Below are 20186 nucleotides of genomic sequence, written 5' to 3' on the forward strand. Positions count from 1 at the left end.
CAGCCCCAGCTCCCTCAGCCTCTCCTCATAGGGTTGATTTTCCAAGCCCTTCACATGCCTTGTTGCCCTTCTCTGGATCTGCTCCAGTACCTCCATGTCTTTCCTGTGCTGAGGTGCCCAAAACTGAACACAGTACTCGAGGTGAGGCCTCACCAATGCCAAGTCCAGGGCCAGGATGACTTCCCTATTCCTGCTCACCACACCATTCCTGACACAAGCCAGGATGCCATTGGCCCTCTTGGCCACCTGGGCACACTGCTGGCTCGTATTCAGCCAAATGTCCATCAGCACACCAAGGCCCCTTTCCATCAGGCAGCTCTCCAGCCACACCTCCCCCAAGCCTGTAGGATTGCCTGGGTTTTTGTGACCAAAATACAGAACCCGACACTTGGCTCTATTGAAACTCATGCCATTAACCTTGGCCCATCAATTAAGTCTACCCAGGTCCCTCTGTAGTGCCCTTCTTCCCTCTGGCAGATCAACACTCCCTCCCAGCTTGGTGTCATCTGCAAACTTACTGAGGGTGCACTCAGTCCCCTCATCTAGATCATCAATGAAGATGTTAAACAGAAGCAGCCCCAGCACCGAGCCCTGGGAGACGCCTCTCGTGACCGGCCGCCAACTGGATTCAACCCTATTAACACAACTCTTTGGGCCTGGCCATCCAGCCAGTGCTTCACCCAGTGGAGCATACGCCTATCCAGACCATGGGCAGCCAGCTTCTCCATGAGAATGTTATGGGGACAATGTCAAAGGCCTTACTGAAGTCCAGGTAGACCACATCGACAGCCTTATCTTCATCCACTAAGTGGGTCACCTTGTCATAGACTGAAATCAGGTTTGTCAGACAGGATCTACTGTTCATAAACCCATGCTGACTGGGCATGATCCCCTGGCTGACCTTTAATTGGTCCATGATGGCTCCTGAGATTATTTGTTCCATAACCTTCCCAGACACCGAGGTGAGACTGATTGCCCTGTAGCTACCAGGATCATCTTTCTGACCCTTTTTGAAGATGGGCATCAAAAAGAAGAAAGTGAAGAAGAAAGTAAAGGGGACAGGGGATGATCTGCTGCTGCTAACACTGAGGCTTCTGCACAAGTCTACCTGCACTGGGAAGTAGGTGCAGAAGCAGTGCAGCCATGCAAGCAATCAGTCTGCAGCTGAAAGGAAAGGAGAGCAGACTTGGGGGCAGCAAACCAGACAGACGTTCTAGCTGTTGTTGACCTGATAGCCAGCAGGTCTGAGCACCATTCCCTCAGTCCTGAAGCCACTGAGCATCCATGGACAGGTGCTGGAGAGTTCATGGACTTGCACCTTCATAGAATTACCTGGAGTGCTCCCATGCAGCCAAGATTCCCTTATAGTAAGATAGTGCCCCTGTTTTTTAGATACCAGTATTGTCCTGTGTCAAATGTAAAACATTTAAAAGTGATTGTTCCTCCTTTTTTAAATTCTTTTTTTATTCTGGGAAAGAAGTTTAAAAGTATTAACAACACAAATGGAAAATCGTACAAGTATCCACAAGTGATGATGTAAGAATATTAATGATCTCAGCTCACCATCAGTATGCTCAGATTGGACATGTAAAGTATATTAAATATAATTAAAATTGATATCTGGAGTTAAAGTAGAGAAGATTCAACTTCTGGAGTTGAAAGTAAAACACAGAAGAATTTGTGTTAGAAGAGATCCCATGAGATCATTAAGTCCAACCCTCTTTTCAAAGCTGGGACATCCTTGACTTTGGAACAGATTGCTCAGGTTGGGTTCAGAACACCTTTTGCTAAGCTGCAGCTTTGTCTATTGCCTATAATCCTTCCGCCCCACACCTCTGTGAAGAACCTGACACTGACGTCTGTGCCCCTTCCCTGGAGGGGAAAGGAAGCTGTAGGCAGTGTAAGTTCTTCCTGAAGTTGTCTCTTCTCTGCGATGAGCAAACACCCATCCCAGTCCTTCTGCTGAGAAGGGTGCTCCAGTCCCTGTCCATCTAGGTGGTCCTCACATAGGCTCACACAATTATATCCATACTTCTCTAGTATAGGAGCCCAGAGCTGTACACAGCACAGCAGGTGCTGTCTCACAAGAATCAAACAACGGGAAGGGCCTCCCTTGTCCCACTGGATTCACCCAGGATGTGGTTGACCTTCCTCACCTGTGACTAATAGCTAGCTCACGATCCAGGACTCCCAGGTCTTTTTCTGTAGAGTTGCTTAATTGCTCAGTTTCTACCCTGTAGTGTTGCAAGACATCACAGCATCCAACATGCAGGACTCCCTTTTTCCTTGTTGAATTTCATACAATTTTTGTTAGCACATTTCTCCAACAATGTCAAAGTACCTCGGACAGCAGCCACATCCATCACTGGTCTGTTATCATCTGTGAAGGATGCATTCCCTTCCACTGCCAGAGCCATTAATGGGGCTTTTAAGCAGTGTTGTCCCAGTACAAATACTGAAGGAATGCCACTCTCAAATAACCATCACATTTTCAAACTACTGCTCCAGCCTTTTTTTGTTTTAACTTACTTTGTAATTCACGCAGACAGCCCATATCTCTACAGTTTAGTTACAGAGAAGCTGCAGGAGACAAAGTCAAAATCCACTACTCTGCCTTCATCCACAAATTCAGTCATTTTATTTGTAAAGGTAATTAGGCTTGTCACTTTCTTTGCTAATTTGTATTTGCCAAATCCATGCTGTTTTCTCCCATCCATCTTTTTCTCCATCATATGCTTGGATGTGGCTTACAAAAGGATTTGCACCATAATCTTCACAGGGAATGAAGTATAGCCACCTGGCTTGGATTTCCCCAGCTTTCCCTCCTTGATTTTCCACATGATGGGTGTGATATTTTCTGCTGTGGTCACGGGAGCTTCCAAACACCACAAGCTGTTGGAGAGACAGAGAACAGCCTTGCAACTGAAAGCTAGCAGTCAGGGTTTCCAGTCCTCTACTTCTGAGCTAAGATAATACTGCTCCCACAGGCTCCACCAGAAACCACTTCTCCACATTGTCACATTTTCACTGCTTGATTACTTGCTGAAATGTGACAGTTAACAAGCTACTTAAGGAGCTCGCCCCTCCCAGGGATGGGTACCTGCCTTTGCTGCATTATTGCATTTCCTCACCTTTTTTTTTTTTCACTGAAGCAGTATATAAACCAGCTCTCCATAGCCACATCCCAGACAATAGGGGAGCAGATGGAGAGCTGCTGTCTGAAAGGTTCTTTCACTACAAGTGCGTCTAAAAAAGCTTTTGATTGGCTTGTCTTAACTTTTAGTTGCATTACTACATTCTTGGAGTCCTCATATTCTCTGATACAATATGATATCACAGGCATGATATCAGCTGTACATCCTGTTTGGCTTTGTATTCATAGGTTTCTTAAGTAATCCCTAACCCACTCTTCCTCTAACATTAGTTGCATTCCACTAAACACATGGAAAGACAGAGAACATACACTGCCAGTATGGACTCAGCATAGAAACTTCAACTTTTCTCTTTCCATCATCACTAGATCAGCCTCAGTCTTCCTTTGATTGATGATCAATCAATTCTATTAATATTAGAATCGGATAGGAAGAAATAAAAACATTTTTATTTTATTTTATTTTATTTTTTACATCCACAGCAAATAAAATATATATATTATGTCCACATATTTAATAGCTGCCTTTATGAAAGCTCAACAGTTTAGGGTGTTACCTTCCCTTCTGGGACTCTATTTAGCTGCCAGGTTGAGCTGTGACTCCTACCTTACAGACAGGTGACTTCACTCCCACCAGAGCTTTACAACCTTCGTAAAATCTTCCTGGATATTAATTGCATCTTGCTGTAAGAATGGATTGCTCACAGGCTAACACCAGTCCCAGCAGCACAGCATCCTTGGCCAAGCGTTACAAACCCAAGCAAAGAAGCGGAGCACTTGAACCACAGCCCTGGTTGGGTATTTCCCTGCCTGTCCCCAGGCCAGAGAGATGGCTGTGTGGCAATATCAGTGACCGTGTACAGGGGGTCTCATAAGACAACCTCAAAGTCGTTTACAAGGTAATGGCTGTTTTTCTGTTTCCCAGCATTCAACAGCTAAAAATCCTCATGTTGTAATAGCTTTTTCTGCTTTTGTTTTGTACAACACTGCTCTCTTAAAACAGCATTGTTTTGCAGGCACCCATCTAATACATTTCCTGTTGAGAGTCCAGCCAACTAAAAAGCTTCAGAGCTGCCACTGCATGGAACATACAAGAAAACTCTTGTACTTCTATAAGAAATCTGAAATTGCATTATATAGTGTAGGAAATGTTACATTTTTATGTGTCTGGCTTGACTAGAACTGCCAAGTGGGTGTCCAGGTTCTTTCAAAGTAAGGTGCTGTGACCAGTGCCCTAACTGACAATGCATGAATATGGCACTGGCAGGATTGGTGAGCCATGAGCTTGTATGAGTGACAGTACCAGATTTAGTTAAACTAAATGAGATCTCACCATTTCTTCTTATTCAGTTCCAAAGAGCTGCAGTTGACGTCACTTTTCTTTAGGCTTGATTTCACCACACAAAAAAATGAAGTTAATAATGATACCCACTTTGTCTCACGAGGGTGTTATATGGCTAAACCATTTTTAATAAAATGTATAGCCCTATGGTGAATACTTCACATGATCTTCTGGAGATAGGGCACAGTGAGCCTCTAATGAGGCCTGGCTCTCCTCCTCTCCACCAAGAATGTTTGGATGTTCAGAATACCCCTATGCCAGAGCAAGAGGTTGAATGTGCACTAGGTTGTGCAGGTTAAGAGGCCCAGAGGCTGACACATACTTTACGTAACTCCTCCACCACAATTTTGTTCCCTTCACATCACACAGATAAGGGGTATGCCCAGCACCAGCCTTACCACCCATACTCAGAGTTACAGAAGCAGCCAAAGTCAGTGTAATAGTGCACATCTTGTGTAATCAGCACCCCTCCGCCTAGCGACATTGCTATAAGAGACTTCTGCAGGGGACTGTGCCCTACATTTCAGGCCATTACTAGTACAGAAGCAAAGATGCAAAATCATCCCTACAAACAGCTACACGCCTTCAGGTGGCTGACACACCCAGCAGAGTGGGAGCAGTAGCAGTGACACACACCTATGGAAAAGGCAGGATTTGGTAGTTAGCGAGGTGCTGCAGATCTGACTATACATGTTGCTGTCATTTCAACACAGCGCCCTCAAAACATCAGCTGATAGTTGGGCATCACCATTCTACGGCATGTACACATATGAATCCTTCGTTGCAAAAGTGTGCTTGCCACACCTCACAAATGATAGATGCTGTGACAGATATCACTGCAGATAAAAATCTTAGCTGTGTAAAAGTATGAGAAGCCCTGTAGAAAAGTATCAGTAGGGCTGAATTTGAGATAGTATGCATACAGGGTTTTATCATCCTTTTGCCCACGGAACACTTGTTTTTAAAAGGAAGCTGAAACACAAATAAAGTTATGAAGTTGCACCTGTCAAGTGTACAGTGCATCTCACATACTGTGCATTACACATCGACTTCTTGGTTGGGGAGAAATCTCCCACAGAGGAAACAATTATATGGAAATCTCTCAGAATGGAGCTAGGAAGCATCAGTCTAATGGCTCATCTTTCAAACCAGCATAGAGCAGGAACAGCTTGAGCTGAATGCAGCCCAGAACTGTGGGCCAGCACCTCTACTCACTGTCCAGATTTGCAGTGAACAAGGTTAGCTCTGCAGTATAAACATGCAGAGTTCTTCCCTCATTGGGCAGAAAGGAGAAGAAATGTCCATGTGTATGTCACATCCTCTGCAAAATAGTTGTATTTCTATCACTAGGAATTCTTTCTGTTGGATTTGGCCATTCAGTGATTAAGCTGCAATGTTAAATATATTTAAATTCTGATTCCAGGTACAGGCACAGCAAAAAAAAAAAAATGGTTAAGATTTAAAACTTACAGTTGGTACAGACCAGAAAATAAATGCACTGTTGCTGCAGACAGATGTAAGTTTGGCAGAACCCAATGGGAACTTACATAAAAGGTCAATTTTGGCCAAAGGTCCTCACTGAGTACTAATATCTCTTGATACTTTCTGATACATCACTCCAACATATTTGTTTTGGAAAAATCTGTTTCAATGCAGTAAAATCTATGAGAGGGCAGATGGCATTAAGCAGACTTTAGAATACAAAGAGCTGGACCCATTTCAGATCCTACTGAAGATTCCCTTTATAAAAGCTGTGAAATCCCTGTTACCCCACCTCAAATTACAAATGTAACAACATTACGTAATAAACACCAACAAAAAATTAATTAGTGTTGAAAGAGACATTGTTGGTATTAATGTTATTTTTAAAAATTATGGTTGTTTTAAAATAGTCTTTTTAAACTTGTATAGCATAAAAAAGGTCTTTAAACCAGCCTCTGTATTGAAGGAGATAGCACTTGTGCTATTGCATAAGCAAATAGTGAATTCTGTACTTGTTGATTCAAAGATCAGACTGGATTCTTTGGCACAGCTAGCCATCTTCACAAGAAAGTTTCAATGCAAGCAGCATACAAATTTGACATGCTATGTAAGGAAAGTCTATATATTGCTAATTGGTTATTTCAGTTTTTCCCTCTTAAAACACTTATAAAATCAAAGGAAAAGAATATGGTAGTTCTGTATTTAAAATACGTAAATCACATATATTTCTGAAGTTAAGGTTTTTGGAACAATTTTAATTTGGTCATGCTTTACACATAAAATATTTTGTATACATTCTTTGCTGATAAATGAGTGAGTTGTCCCTTACACGGGGCCTAACACATAGATCTATCAAAACTGATTCAATGACTCTTACGAATTCCCCATTGGGAAAGTTCCTGGTTATTATGATTCTCTTTGTAGCTAAGTTCTTTACTTCTGTTTATATCTTTTGGTGAGCTATCTGGAGGGGGTCACTGGTGACAACACACAAAGTTCCATCTGCATTTTTCCTAATACACTTCACAAAGATTATCCAGCATACCTGTATGTCACTTTCGCCTCACAACAATCTCACTGCTAACCTGCAGTGAACCTTGAGCTTGAATACATTTGATAATTGCTGAAGCATTTGCTCGTTCATCAAATACTGCAATAGAACATACCTGGAATTCATGAATAAATGCTTTTTCATGTTCATTGCTAACTGCACTGATTATCTGGACTTTGTAATGGAACCTCAGAATTCCAGAAGGGTTTGTTTTGGCAGGGACATCTGGATCCATCTGGTCTAAGCCCTTCTGGAGCAGGGTGCCCAGGACCATGACCAGGCAGCTTCTTAAGATCTCCATAAAGGACAACCTGTGCTCAGTCACATGCACAGTGCAGAAGTGTTTCCTGACATCTGGAGGGAACCTCCTGTATTCCCATTTGCCTCTTTTCGTATCCTTGGCTACCACTGAAAAGAACATCCTGTTTGCACCCTCCCTTTAGGTGTTTACAGTCATTGATGAGATATGAGATCCTAGGTCTTCTCCAGGCTGAGCACTCCCAGCTCTCTCTGACTTTTCTTGCAGGAGAGATTCTCCAGCCTCTTCATTATCTTAGTGGACCTATATTGGATTCTCTTCAGCATGTCCATGTCTCTGTATTATTGGGGAGCTCAGAACTGGACACGGCACATCAGGTCTAGCCTTACCAGTGCCAAGCAGAGGTGAAGGATCACCTTCTCTGACATGCTGGCAATGCTTTGCCTAATGCAGTCCATAATGCCACTAGCTTCCTTTGTGGCAAGGGCACATTGCTGGCTCATGTTTAGCTTGGTGTCCACCAGGCCCTTTTTTGCAGAGCTATTTTTCAGTTGGGTGGTACACAGCAGGTACTGGCGCCTGACACTGTTCCTCCCCAGATGTTTCTGGTGTTTTTCCCAAGGTAACATTAATATTGCTCTATAATTTATCATGAAAAAGGGGAAAATGTCTTGAAAGTTCTGAAATATCACATTGGTTTTGTAACAAAAAGGCCTGGAAGAAATAAAAAGTTTGTATCTTGGGGTATAAGCATACCACTAATAGCAGCTAGGAGGAGGCTTTCCCTGGAGCTTGCTATCCCACAACTTCCTGTTACCTTTTACACCTTTCCTGAAGCAATCTGGATCTCCCGCTGTCAGCACAAGCATCCTGAAGTGCTGGACAAGTGGCTGGAGCTTAGCTGGGCATTCATCATGGTTTTGGCATTAATTAAAACAGGCCTTCATTTTCCAAGAAGAAATTTGCCCATCTGAGATGTCTGGTTTTAGGAACGTGTGAATTACATAGGTTACCAAGTAGAAGACGACAGAACTGGACAATTAATGGTATTACAAACTCATCTTTTTCTGACTAACATTTTGCAGATTTCTTTGCATGTTAGTTTGATACTCTGCCTTTGGATGCCTTCCTCCTTTAAGTAGAGGATGTTCTTCTCAGCTGTCTTAGAGCCAGCACATCTAGCTGGGTGCACAGATGCAGGAAATAAGCTGTATTTGGTTATACCTTCAGACCCAGATCTAATTTTAAAACCACTTTTGCATGCTCACAGATTGAAAGTTAAACTAATGAGAATAGTTAGCCATAAATGAAATTATTTTTTTTAGCCAATGTCAGTTCTTCAAGCACAAGAGAAGTTATTCTGATCAGATTGATTGTCTTCTCCCTGTTGTCTATTCTCTGTAGCTCTGTCGTTGCTGTTTTTCAAGGCTTAATTGCCTTGTAAAGTTGTGTATGTGCAATGATATTGCCTGTATAAAGGAAGCAATTGCAACCAATGAAAGTGCATTTAAAATTAAGTAGGTGAAGCTCTAAAATGTATCATATAAATATTTCTCATATTATAATTATTATTTGTGTTAATTGTGCAAAAATACATCAATGGAATAAATATATAATCATTCTAATAACCAAGTCAGCATATCTATAGTAGAATATAATTAATAGCTATTATGAACATGTATTACTATTGCTAATATGCTTTATTCCTTTTTATTCCTTGGCAGGCTGTGCCAGTGGCACTGTGCTCAATCCGCATCTTGCCTGACATCAGGGATGATGGGGAATGATCTTTTGGCATGTTGAGTAATTCAGTAGCCCATTCTGCTTCAAACATTCATTCAAGACAAATGCCAGTGTGAGGATCACAACTTGCTCTTCTCGTTTCCTTTTGATTTAAGAGATCGCATTAAAGGAAATCCAAATCCTTGCTCTAGGTGATGACAAACACACAAGTTTCTAATTGTTCAACAACAAGCTGCAGTGGTTTCATCTGAAGGAGGCATAGGAACAACAGCAAACACCTTGTTGCCTTCCTGCAAGCTGGGAAGCAGGTTGGTGTTTTCTGTGACCTACTCAGTGACAGATCCACTTCAGAGATCACGCCAGGCCTCCTGCGGAGATCAGCACCATCAGGATAGAATGTAATCAAAGTCAGTACCATCTATGCAGAATTTTGAATGACTCTTCCCACATGAGAGAAGTAGCTGTCCATACACTGGCATATGGCCACCTTGCTTCAGCTGCAACTTGCAAGCAGCAGTGGGATAAACCAGGATGCTTTCACGATCCACACCTCCAGGGGTTGATGAGTCTCTTCTTTCTCTCTCCAGTGCATGTAGTCCCAACTCCAAAACATCTGCTGGCTTCCAAGCTGCAAAGACGACAGACCTCATCATAGGGAAAACAGCAATGGCTAGAGTGCCTCTCATCCATAACACTGGGACCACAGCTGCCAAGGCAGTACAGGAACGGAGTTGATGGTGACTCAACCAGACAGGAGAAGTGCAAGTCGTGCTCACAGAGACCAAGTGACAAGTGACACACAGTACTGGTGTACTGGGGGAGGAAGAGGTAGATACCATCTGATCTACTGTCTGCCAGAAGGAAAGCTCGCAACACGGGCGGAGAAGCTCTCCTCCTGTCCCTCAGTGAGGAAACCATTCCCAAACGTGTCATTCAGCCATCCGCACTATATGCATCATAGGAGAGAGAGAGACAAGTTGTCAGGAGATAAGAAGGAAAGGGTGTCAGGAACATCTGATGCACCCACATCAGGCAGAGGGCTTGTTTGTTCGGGCTGAAGTGTTGGGCACAGAACAGCCTCACCAGCCTTTGCCACAGGAGCTCCTTCTGCAGCCTTTGGAGATAGATTGGGTGTGCAAACCCCTCTGAGCCGGGAAATAACCAGAAAAGCTCTTGGGCAGGAGGTGTAGGGGGCATATGGGTGGGAGACATGCTTTGATGGCAGGCAGAGGAGTGTGGGTGTGCTGCTTTGTTAGGGCAGTGCCACCAACTGCTCACCAGCAGTGGATGGGACGATGGTGACGTTTCTTGGGGTAATGGTGAGCCGAAATGTCTTGGGATATGCTGAAAATCCCACACCTTTGTACCAGCAACCTGAGGTGGAGGGGGCACAGCTCATGACTTAGTAAGGAGTATTGAAACAGGCTGCCCAGGAAGGTGATGGAGTCCCTGTCCCGGAGAAAGAAAGAAAAAGCCGAATGACATATTTATTTCCCTGACCAGTTAAAACAAACAGAACCAACCCGATTGATTAGAGAAAGAAAACGAAAAGTGATTGAAGATGCGGCCGGCCACCAGCCCTACACCTGCTGCCCGCAGCCGGGGGCCGCCGTGCGCCTGCGCGCAGGTTCCGATGCTCCGCGGCCGCTGCGCCGCGCCCCCCCGCCTCCTCCCCGCCCGCCTCCGCCTCCGCGCCCTCCTCCCTGCCCGCGGGGCGCGGGAGCCGGTGACGGGAGCGAGGCGGAGTCTGGAGGGAAGATACCGAGAGATAGAGATTTAAATCACATCCCCGGCTGTAGAAGGGCAGCAGCAGCAGCAGCCCCGGCGCAGAGGCACGGACGCAAGCACCGAGGACAGGTCTGCCGGCTCCGCCGCTGCTGCTGCTGCTCGCCATGGGTGCCGCCGCCGCCGAGCCCCCCCGCGCCGCGGGCCTGGTGTCCAGCGTGCTGAACGACACCCTCGAGTTCTACCGCTGGACCTGGAGCATCCGAGGTAACGCGCCAGGCCGGGCCCCGCCGCCCCGCGCCCGCCGCATCCGCAGCGCTCCCTCCGCAGCGCCGCCGTCGCCATCGCCGCCCCGCGCCCCCCGCCCGCGGGCGATGCCGCGCTCAAAATGGCTCCGTTGCCGCGGCGACGCAGCGCGGCCGAGGGGTCGGGACCGGCTCCTCACGGGGTGCCCGAGCGCGTCCTCCCGATGCGCGTGGGTTCGCGATCCGCTTTAATCCCCCCGAGGCACGGGCGGGCTCGGAGCCGCCAGGTGAAGGGCTCCCCGGCTGCCCGCGGGCCGGGGGTGCCGCTTCTCCGTGCAGCGGAGCCTCCCCGGGCGGCCGCGTTCTTCTGGGGCCCTTTGGTTCCCTCCGGAGCTCCGGCGGCCCGGGACATGCGAGGTCTGTGACAGCATCCCTCGCTCTTTGCAAATGGTGGAGTTCAGCGATTCAGCGAGGAAATGGCTGTTACCATCGCAGCGGGAGCGTTTCACTTTGTATTAAGTGCTTCGGGGGTCGTTCTGCTGTATTCCGATTTCAGTGTGCTCAGTTTTCGTATTGACACCCAGCATGGAAGATGCTGAAGAGGAAATGCCTTGAAAAGTCGGTACGGGGACAGCAGATGAGGCAGTAAGTCACCCCGCTGACAGGTAGCCCTGCAGGTACTGCTGCGTGTCAATGGCGGCCTCAAGCTGGGCAGTAAAACGAGTGGGGTAGAGTTTCTGTTCATTGCTGCCCTGAGTGGGCCTGTGCAGCTGATAGAACAATAGCAGTTCTCTGGTATTTCCATCATGTTTTAGTTGACTGCACAATGATGGGTTATAGACTAGTTAGATGGTAACCTTGAACTGCATGGAGCACTCTAGAGCAAATGCTTGTGGCAGGCTGCTAAAGGGAAGAGTGCGGCCTTGGCTTGGGCTGAGAGCTCATACTGCATCAGCAGTCGTTGCTTCTCTGCCCCCCTCCGCTTTGCCATCTGCCAGATAACAAACTGATCTTATGTCATAGGTGCAGGGGCTTGCTTGTTCTCATGAGCTGCCTTCTCAGTCTATCTGCTGGATCTTGCCATCTTTTTTAAAATTATTAAACCTATATGCATATTCATTTAGTCTTTACTTGCAACCTGCAGGGATATGAGATCAAATGAACATGCTTGCAACAGCAGTAGGCTGTCAGCTGTCAGTGCCTGCTCTGCCTCTTGCTGCATACAGTTCTTGTAGGTTCCCCAGTAATGCATTCCAGCCCATCAGTAGCATTTTGGGGTGGCTGTAAACACAAATATGGTTACTGAGTTGATATCCTTACATCCTTTACTTGCTTTGTTTGGAAAAGAATTTCAAGTTCTCGTATATTTCCAGAACTTCAAATGCTTTATTTAAATCTATATACTGACTACGTTTGTTGTAAGGAAAAGAAAGGGAAGTATGAAAAATGAAGCCTGTGGAAGGAAGGTTGAGATAAGTTACTTACATTGGTATTATGTGTTGAGCAAACTTTTGTTTCCTCTTTTGCTACTTACAAGCACCTTAAGTGGTAGGATGTTCTTGTGATGCCATCTAGAACGTGCTCAAGCCCTTGCTAATCCTATGCAAAACTTTAAGTTATTGTGCTAAGACCAGTAGTGTTGCTGTTAATGCAGGAATCCGCTATAATGAAGTGCATTGACTGCATCTGGCATAAGAGGCTGAGAGTTTTTGTTCATGTTCTGAATTTCATGATTCCATGCAAAGACAGCTTTGCACAAAGCCTAAGTCACACTGCACTTGTATTACCAGCCTTGTTATACCCAGCAGCCTGTAAAAGCAAGGTCCTGCTGTACTTAAGGCCAGGTGTGGACATGTGAAATGTAGCATTATACCATGCAGTTACAATGTAGCTCTGGATAAGAAAATGCCATTATTGCTACCTAATAAAACCATATTTTAATGTCAAAGTTTGGCTTAAATACTGTTTCAGTTTGCAGCTCTTCTGCATGTGTCCTCATTCAGAACAAGATCCTGTATCCATTTGTCGTCTTTGAGTGTGCTCAAATCATGAATCTGGCACTGCTGTGTGCATTCACCTTTGTGTCAAGAATGGCAGCGATGTTGCTCAACAGCCAACACAAATTATGGCGTGCAAGACCATTGCCTAACATTCAATATCATTAAATAAAAAAAAAACTATACCACGCAGCAAAGTTGCTCAACGAATGATGCCATGCAATAGCATTACACAATAAATCATACTGAAACACTACTACACAGCAAAATTACACAATAAAATGTGAAGAAATTTTATTCCCACTACTACTCCTACACAAAGGCTTCTCATTCATATAAAACTAAAATTATTTGTTCTCCAATACTTGCTTCACTCTTCTGTTGGATGCCCAGATCTGTCTTACTTTCTGTTCTCAATGCACAGCTGGGTTGTCCTGACAGCAGGTGTTTCCCTATTCTATCCCAGACTCCTGTGATGTGACTGCATGTAACTGTGCCAGAATGTCCCACTGATTACTGTGTTGCTTCAGTTTTCTGCAGTAAATATCTGGTCTTTTCTCACCCTGCTCTGTGATGTTTAAAAAGCAACCAACCCTTTCTGAGGTCAAAAAGATATCTGACAAATCCTGTTTGTTTGCTTTTTTGTTTGTTTGCTTTCTTAACGTGTCACAGATTTTAGCATTAAGCATTCTATCCAAAGCAACTGCTATTGGGCTTGGAGGCTTTTGTTTTTCTTTTCTTTATTTTGTTTTTTTTCGGTTGTGGTTTTGTGTTTAGTCTTGCATGGTTAACAATTTTCCTCCATATATTTATTATTGACATAAATTTTCACCCTTAGCAATAATTAAATGTTTTTTTTTCTTGCTAATTTATTTGAAATACACTTTTTCTTTTTCTTTTCTTCTTTGACTGTCTTTTTAAAGCCTTCTTCATGAAAACCTAAAATCCATTGTCAGTGTACCTTCATCTGAGAAGGCTGAAGGAGATTATTTAGGATGCCATAAATTTTAAAGGGAGGCAAAAATCAATATTATCAAGGGATTAAAAAAAAAAGGTTGTTGGGGGAACACTTATTATCAGGAAAGATGATCTAGGAAATTCCATACCATTATTCCTGTAAGGGCAAGGGAGCAGTAATGTGTAATAGATAGGGCAGGGCCTCTTCTTTCTTCTGGCTCAGATAGCTGGTTGGGGTTAGATCTGGGCAGGAAGGATTAAGGGTATGATTAGATGACTGAGCAAATGACTTAAAGGGAGGTTCCAGGCTGAGTCCAGGATAGCTATTAAGATGAATAACTCAGGACAAAATCCAAGAGAGAATGTGGAAATCTCAAAACGTGGATGAAGAGGTTGTTGACACTTAGGGAGGAGGAGTAGGAGACTGGCCTGAAAAGGAAATTTGTGAAACACATTATCAGAAAGATGTATTTTAGAGGAAGGAATTAATTTGAATGTACTGAGCTGGAGAACAGAAGGATTTACAGACTTTGGGCGAGAATGATTGTTCTTGGAGCTCTGAGTTAAAAGGAGGCAGGGCTAGCCCAGGCCACATGGGACTGCTTTGGAACAGCACTTATTTACAGCTGTTGCAGTTAGTAATATTAGACTTTTTCCATCAAGAGGAAAGAGAGGCAAAAGATGCTACTTAGAGAACCATCCTACCACTGAAGTGGAAGTTTGCATCTTGTTCAGGAGTGATATCAACCGTATCAGTTGGGCTGGAAGTGCAAAGGGATGAGGACAGGGAATATGGGAGAAACTTACAGCTATTTGCATTGACAGTGATCTGGTAGAGCTGCTCTCATGGAATTCTAATTGCTGTAAAATCTTATGCTGGGAAGGTCTTGAGTCTACAGCTTCAAGTTAGGAAGCTAGCATAGTTTCTTTTTCAGTCCAGGGAAGAGAACTGGAAGAAAGTATATTTCTTCTTCCCTAATTCTTTACCCTACAGAGAAAGTGAAAATGGTGAAATGATCCTGAGTATTTATGCCAGGAGAAAGTTAATTGAGGTGGTTGGTAGAACAGTGGGTTTATCTGAGCGAAAGCAGCATCTTGTTGTACTGGAGTATTTGTGCCACGGCTGGGAGCCAGAAGCATCCTGATGGAAGTCTGCCAGAAGGTGGGGGGAGAGATGGAAGAGTGAGACAGATTCTTGCAGTTTGCTTCACAGAAGGGAAACAGAACATGCTCCTGAGCTTTTGGAGCATCAGATTTGGTGACTTGGTACAACACTTGATTTGCAGATGCAGTTGTCTTTTCAAACAGTTTTTTGATCTGTGACCTTGACTGTGTAAAACAAGGATTAGACATGGGAAGACTTAGACTTCCTTGTAAAACCAGACCAATGCCAGAAACTAGAGAACTGGGTAAGCGTAATTGGGTTTGGCTGCCTTGGGGCAGAAGCAGCACTTGGAGGAGCTGATCGCAGAAATAAAGAATGCTAAGGGTTAGAACATGTGAATCTACTGTCAACCAAACCAAAGAACAGGACCATCCCAATTTGCCTAATTTGAATTTCATTAAGCATCCTTCCTAACTGCCTCTTAGTGGACTTATTTTGTGTAGAAAAGGACCTATTGTTTTTTGGTTTGTTTTTTTGCTGGGTCTTTGAGGGAAGTTTCACCTGTGTTTCATCATCAGAAGATGTCACATAGCAAAATGCAACAGAGAGCTTATCAGAGCAAAACAGGTGCAAGAGCCTTTGGAAATGGAACATAATTCAGATAAGTTCATTCCTGAAGTGGAAGTTCCCATTCACAGTGCTTGAAGAAGTGGAGCCTTAGGCAGTTACCTGAAGCAAAGCTAATGTGAAAGAGAAGCTGAGGTGTAAGAGGAAGACTCCTCTTTCAGAAAATGAAGAAGTGATCAACTGCAAGTCTCATCGGCAGAGAGATGAAACAAGAAAAAAGCCTTAAGAGCACCTGCAAGAATATGATACCAAGTTCTGTTTGAACATTCAGCGTAGCCCAGAAGCAAAAAAGAAAGGCATGAACAAAGTGGTGAAGGGAAGGGATGATCCTATCATGAAACCTGGGTAGGAGAAGTACATAACTGAACTTCTGAATATTCCTTTTCAGGGCTATGTAGATAGTATGTCTCAACGTCTCGAAAGGATTTTTGAAGTTACTGTTAAGTAAGACAACACTGTTAAAGCAGTTTCCTTGAAAAAGTCTGGAAACCAAACAATTTAACCAAGCCAACTGCATGACCTTAGTACCTACTGTAGCTAATCCAAATGACTGGACATTTAAAATTACTGCACACCATGAACCACCGTTATGGAGCTCTTGGCAGATCACATTTCTCAGCTGAGGCCTCATACCTTCAGTGATATGCAAATCAGAACATTGTGCAGGAGCCATATATTGCAACAAGAGGGAGGGAACTCTCAAGCAGTTTGAAGTATCTGTGGTGTGAAGCACAGACATTCATCTTGGGGATTGCTCTGATTGCATACATTAATGGAGCCCAGGAATTGAAGTAATGTTTGTAGGTGGTTGTCTCTGATTAGCAAAACTTGACTACAGATTGACTGTGGTATTCATTCTATATTTATGCTGTGCTCAGGGTTATGGTTATCACGATGGCATCCAGAAGAGGTTGTATCGAACACAGGTCTGTGTTGTAACCAGGAAAGACAGTCAAAGGCAACTTAAGGACAACCAGAAGAGGAAGAGGTAGGTTAGAGATGCTTCTAAGGACTTGAAGATCAAGGGCCATGAGATGCGGGTGAGGCAAGATTCTGCTTTTGCCAGTCCAGACAGGTTTTTGGAATTATTAGGTTCATATGGAAAGAATAAGGAGTGTTCAGATGAGAGATGGATGAGTGAAAAGGCTCCAAGCAGACATTAAGAAAACTTTGTGAGGAAGAATTTGCTAGCATACAACACTAGGGGGAAAAGGTTGTAATGTGTGCTGTAGAGCTTTTGAATTCGGAAAAACTGGGGCTGAATGATGATTCATTTAGCTAAAAGGAACTGGCCACAGAAAGAGAAAGAGGTCTGACTTCTAGAGAGCCTTGGTGTGGTCAGTGTGTGCCTGGAGTGCAAAAGTTGGGACAATGTGCTTGTAGGGGCTTTGGACAGTAAACTGCTGTGCTACAGGGCTTTCAGGCTGTATTTTATTTAAAACAAAGCTGAAGCTACCACAGCATTTAATAAGGAACTTGTTCTTATGTGTGAGACAGACTGACCTCTTTGGCAAGATGCAGATAGATAATAGCTTGTTTCTAGATCTTATTTAGGCATGATGTGAGTAATCTGTGCTTAATTTTGTCAAGACTTGAGTGCTTCTGAGCATATGGACTGCAAGGACTTGTGGCATTTTATAGACAAAAATTAAGGCAGATATGAGGCTCAGCCTGCTCAGGGTCAGATGGAAGCCCTGTGGGGATTCCCAAAACTGCACCCAGCAGAGCAGGTAAAGCAATATATACCTGTAAGGCAAGCCAAAATCTATAGTGAGTGAACTATGTGCTTTGTATTAAATCCACTGTGCAAACTTGGATCTCAGGATAAACATGAGGTAGTTTACCTTTCTTTCACAGAAGGTGTGGGGTAACAAACTATCTCAGTTTGGCTTGTGTTTATTGCAAAACAGCATCAGGCCTGTGGGAGTTGACTGCCCTGGGTTGTGGTGAGCTAACTCACTTATGTGCCTAGTGTTCATCTCCTTTCTTCAGGCACTTGGTTTTAGTGGCTTGATCCTAAAGTCCTGCCTGTGAATGTTCTCTCAGAGGCATTGTGTCTGCTTGTATGGTGAGCACCTCAGCTGGTTCACTCTATCCATCCACCTTCCACTTGCACTCTTCTGTTTCAACATAATTTGAGTTCTGACAGTTTGGTTTATGTCCATGAACATGAATATCATTTCCTCATATCCCACTGCCAGTTACAGCAAATGTGAGAGATTGCTCTGATGTTGGTCATAAAATATTTCTGGAAAAAGACATTTATAGCCCATTTCTTTCATCTCATCTGTTGAGCCAGTAGATCTTGTCTTTGCACAAGACAAGTTCTTTGTCTTAAATTTTATTGTGTCCTTCTATTCCTATATCATAATTGTAATACTTCCTTTTAAGATGGTTTAAGATACTGCTCTTTTATATATAGATGTGTACTTGAATAGCTGGGCTGAAAAATAAGAGCCTGTTTAACTGTATTTTCTGGATTTGCATGTAATAGTTCATATTTTGCTAGGAACAAAAGTGCCCCTTTGAAGTACTACATAAAGAGTGCTCTGATGAGCTCTGATACTTAGGCCAAATTTTCTTTTATACTCTAACCACAGTTTCAGAGTTCTATGAATTTTTGATCAAAGGTGAGAAAGTATTTCAGAAACCATCAGAGCTTATGTTTGGGGGCCATATGTGACAGTGAAAGGTAACTGTGAAAAGCAGAAAGGCTTAATTGTGGCATACATTTGGATATGGCATTACCTAGCAGCCAAACTGATTGTTTTTCCTACTCATCTATGTAGCGAAGGACTCAAATATTTATAGTAGTTCTGAACATGTTTGGACAGGAGAATACTTTCTTGTTCAGTTCATGTTTTCAAAAACAATGTTTCAAGTTTTATTTGTGTTTTTTTTCCTAGATTTGTCATTGCTGATATTGAAAGCACGTTGAGGAAGCAAGTTCTAAATGGCTTGCAGTGTTATCCTTCTGTGAGGGATTCTTTTGTGGTGGCAGATGTACTAACAGAAGACCTGCTGTAGCTCACTACTGTAAATTTTACTTCTGCCCTTGAATTTGGAAGATAAGAGCTAATACATTTTAGTATCTTCTTATGCAGTGTTACTCCAAACAAACTTTTGACCTTGTTCATCCTTCTATAAAACCAAGTTAGTTAGCAGCACCCTCATGCTGATGCAAACAAAAGCAGGCAGTTTTATCAGCGGGATTTATTGTGCAGCTCCTTGCAAATGTTCTCTGGTATCTTTCAGATATTTTTTTAAATATATTTCATTTGCCATTGCTGGTCCTCAAACATGTTTGCTTACAGCATCCAGGAGTCTCTAAATGCTCATCTGCAACCCCAAATCATGCTTAGTTTTGAGAACAACAATGTAAGTTGTTTGCAGTCACTGTGCAGTTAAGCTACAGTATGTTTCTGCTGTGTTAGCATATCAGCAAGATATTTCGGTGCTGCACTTAATGTCCCATTAGTGCTGAGTGTGTAACATCTCTCTACAGTGGGTAAAGCCTTGTAGAGATTTTAATTTAAGGGATTATTAATAACAGTTAATTTTCAAGGATGTTAGTTTCTATCTGGAGGAATCTAATACAGATTCTGTGGAGAAAATCTGTTCTGTGGTTACCTACTCTTTGCCATTATAAAAGCCCCAGATTGTACTAGGTGGGTGTAATACTCCAGTCTGCTATTGCAACACTGAATGTGTGTACATCGTGTGCTTGTGTGACTGCTTACTAATACTCTAATACTAATACAGGTATTTTAATTGTACTGAAAGACAGAACATGGTTTAAAGAGAAGTTCTGATAAAGAAAGCATTGCAAAATTTCAAAGTACATTTTATGCTGCACACATTACACACAAATACAGAGATGTGCTTGTTCACAGTACTCTGTACCTAGTTCACGGAACTGCGGCCCGTGTTTTTTGTTTCTCTGTTCTGTTTTTTGTTCTCTTTCCATCTGTATCTTGCAGCCTTTCAGAAAAGGCACGCAGGTATCACTGCACTGGGAATGCATCTTGCTTTTGTGATGTTTGAGTAAGTCAGATTTGACAAATGAATGAAAACAAGCCTTGAGGGCTTATTATCTCTCACATCTCGTGTAAGCTTTAGTAAGGATTATATTTTTATTATTCCTTGAAGCAGAGTTTACACAGTCCCCACAAATTATCATAATCATTGGAGGAGGTAAATAAAAAATAATTGAAATAAGATGCTCTTGTTGACTTGAAAATCCTGATGAAATGCCTAACTGATGTGGCTCCTGAGCTTAATTTCATTACTATCCTTGCCTTGAGACAAGTATATCCTGTAATTGCTGTGCACACGCTCAAAGGTAGTATGACACTAGCGACTGAGTTATGGGAGTCCCAAGAAGACTAGGATGCTACCTACAGTACCAGTTACACCACACCTGACTTTGTAACAACAAAATGGTATTATGCATCCTGTTACTCTAATGGGAGTTTATGAAATATGCATGTTACCCAGGTGTT

The 20186-nt window shown here is 43.3% G+C and overlaps 1 protein-coding gene across 2 annotated transcripts in view; it reads left to right on the top strand.

Annotated features, from left to right (window-relative positions):
- The first annotated feature begins 10656 nt into the window (after positions 1–10656).
- ELOVL4 (ELOVL fatty acid elongase 4) overlaps positions 10657–20186 on the top strand; it is a 35745-nt gene continuing 26215 nt past the window's right edge. Inside the window, exon 1 of one of the 2 annotated variants that reach the window (XM_015859034.3) lies at positions 10657–11020. In XM_015859034.3, coding sequence (XP_015714520.1) covers positions 10921–11020 — 100 coding nt within the window. In that variant the 5' untranslated portion in view covers positions 10657–10920. Of the gene's footprint in view, positions 11021–11116; positions 11644–20186 lie in introns of those variants that run through there. The other variant, XM_015859035.3, reaches the window with a different exon arrangement.

This window comes from Coturnix japonica, chromosome 3, assembly GCF_054131305.1.
Source record: "Coturnix japonica strain WE chromosome 3, WE-NBRP24, whole genome shotgun sequence".
In the NCBI taxonomy this organism is placed as follows: domain Eukaryota; kingdom Metazoa; phylum Chordata; class Aves; order Galliformes; family Phasianidae; genus Coturnix; species Coturnix japonica.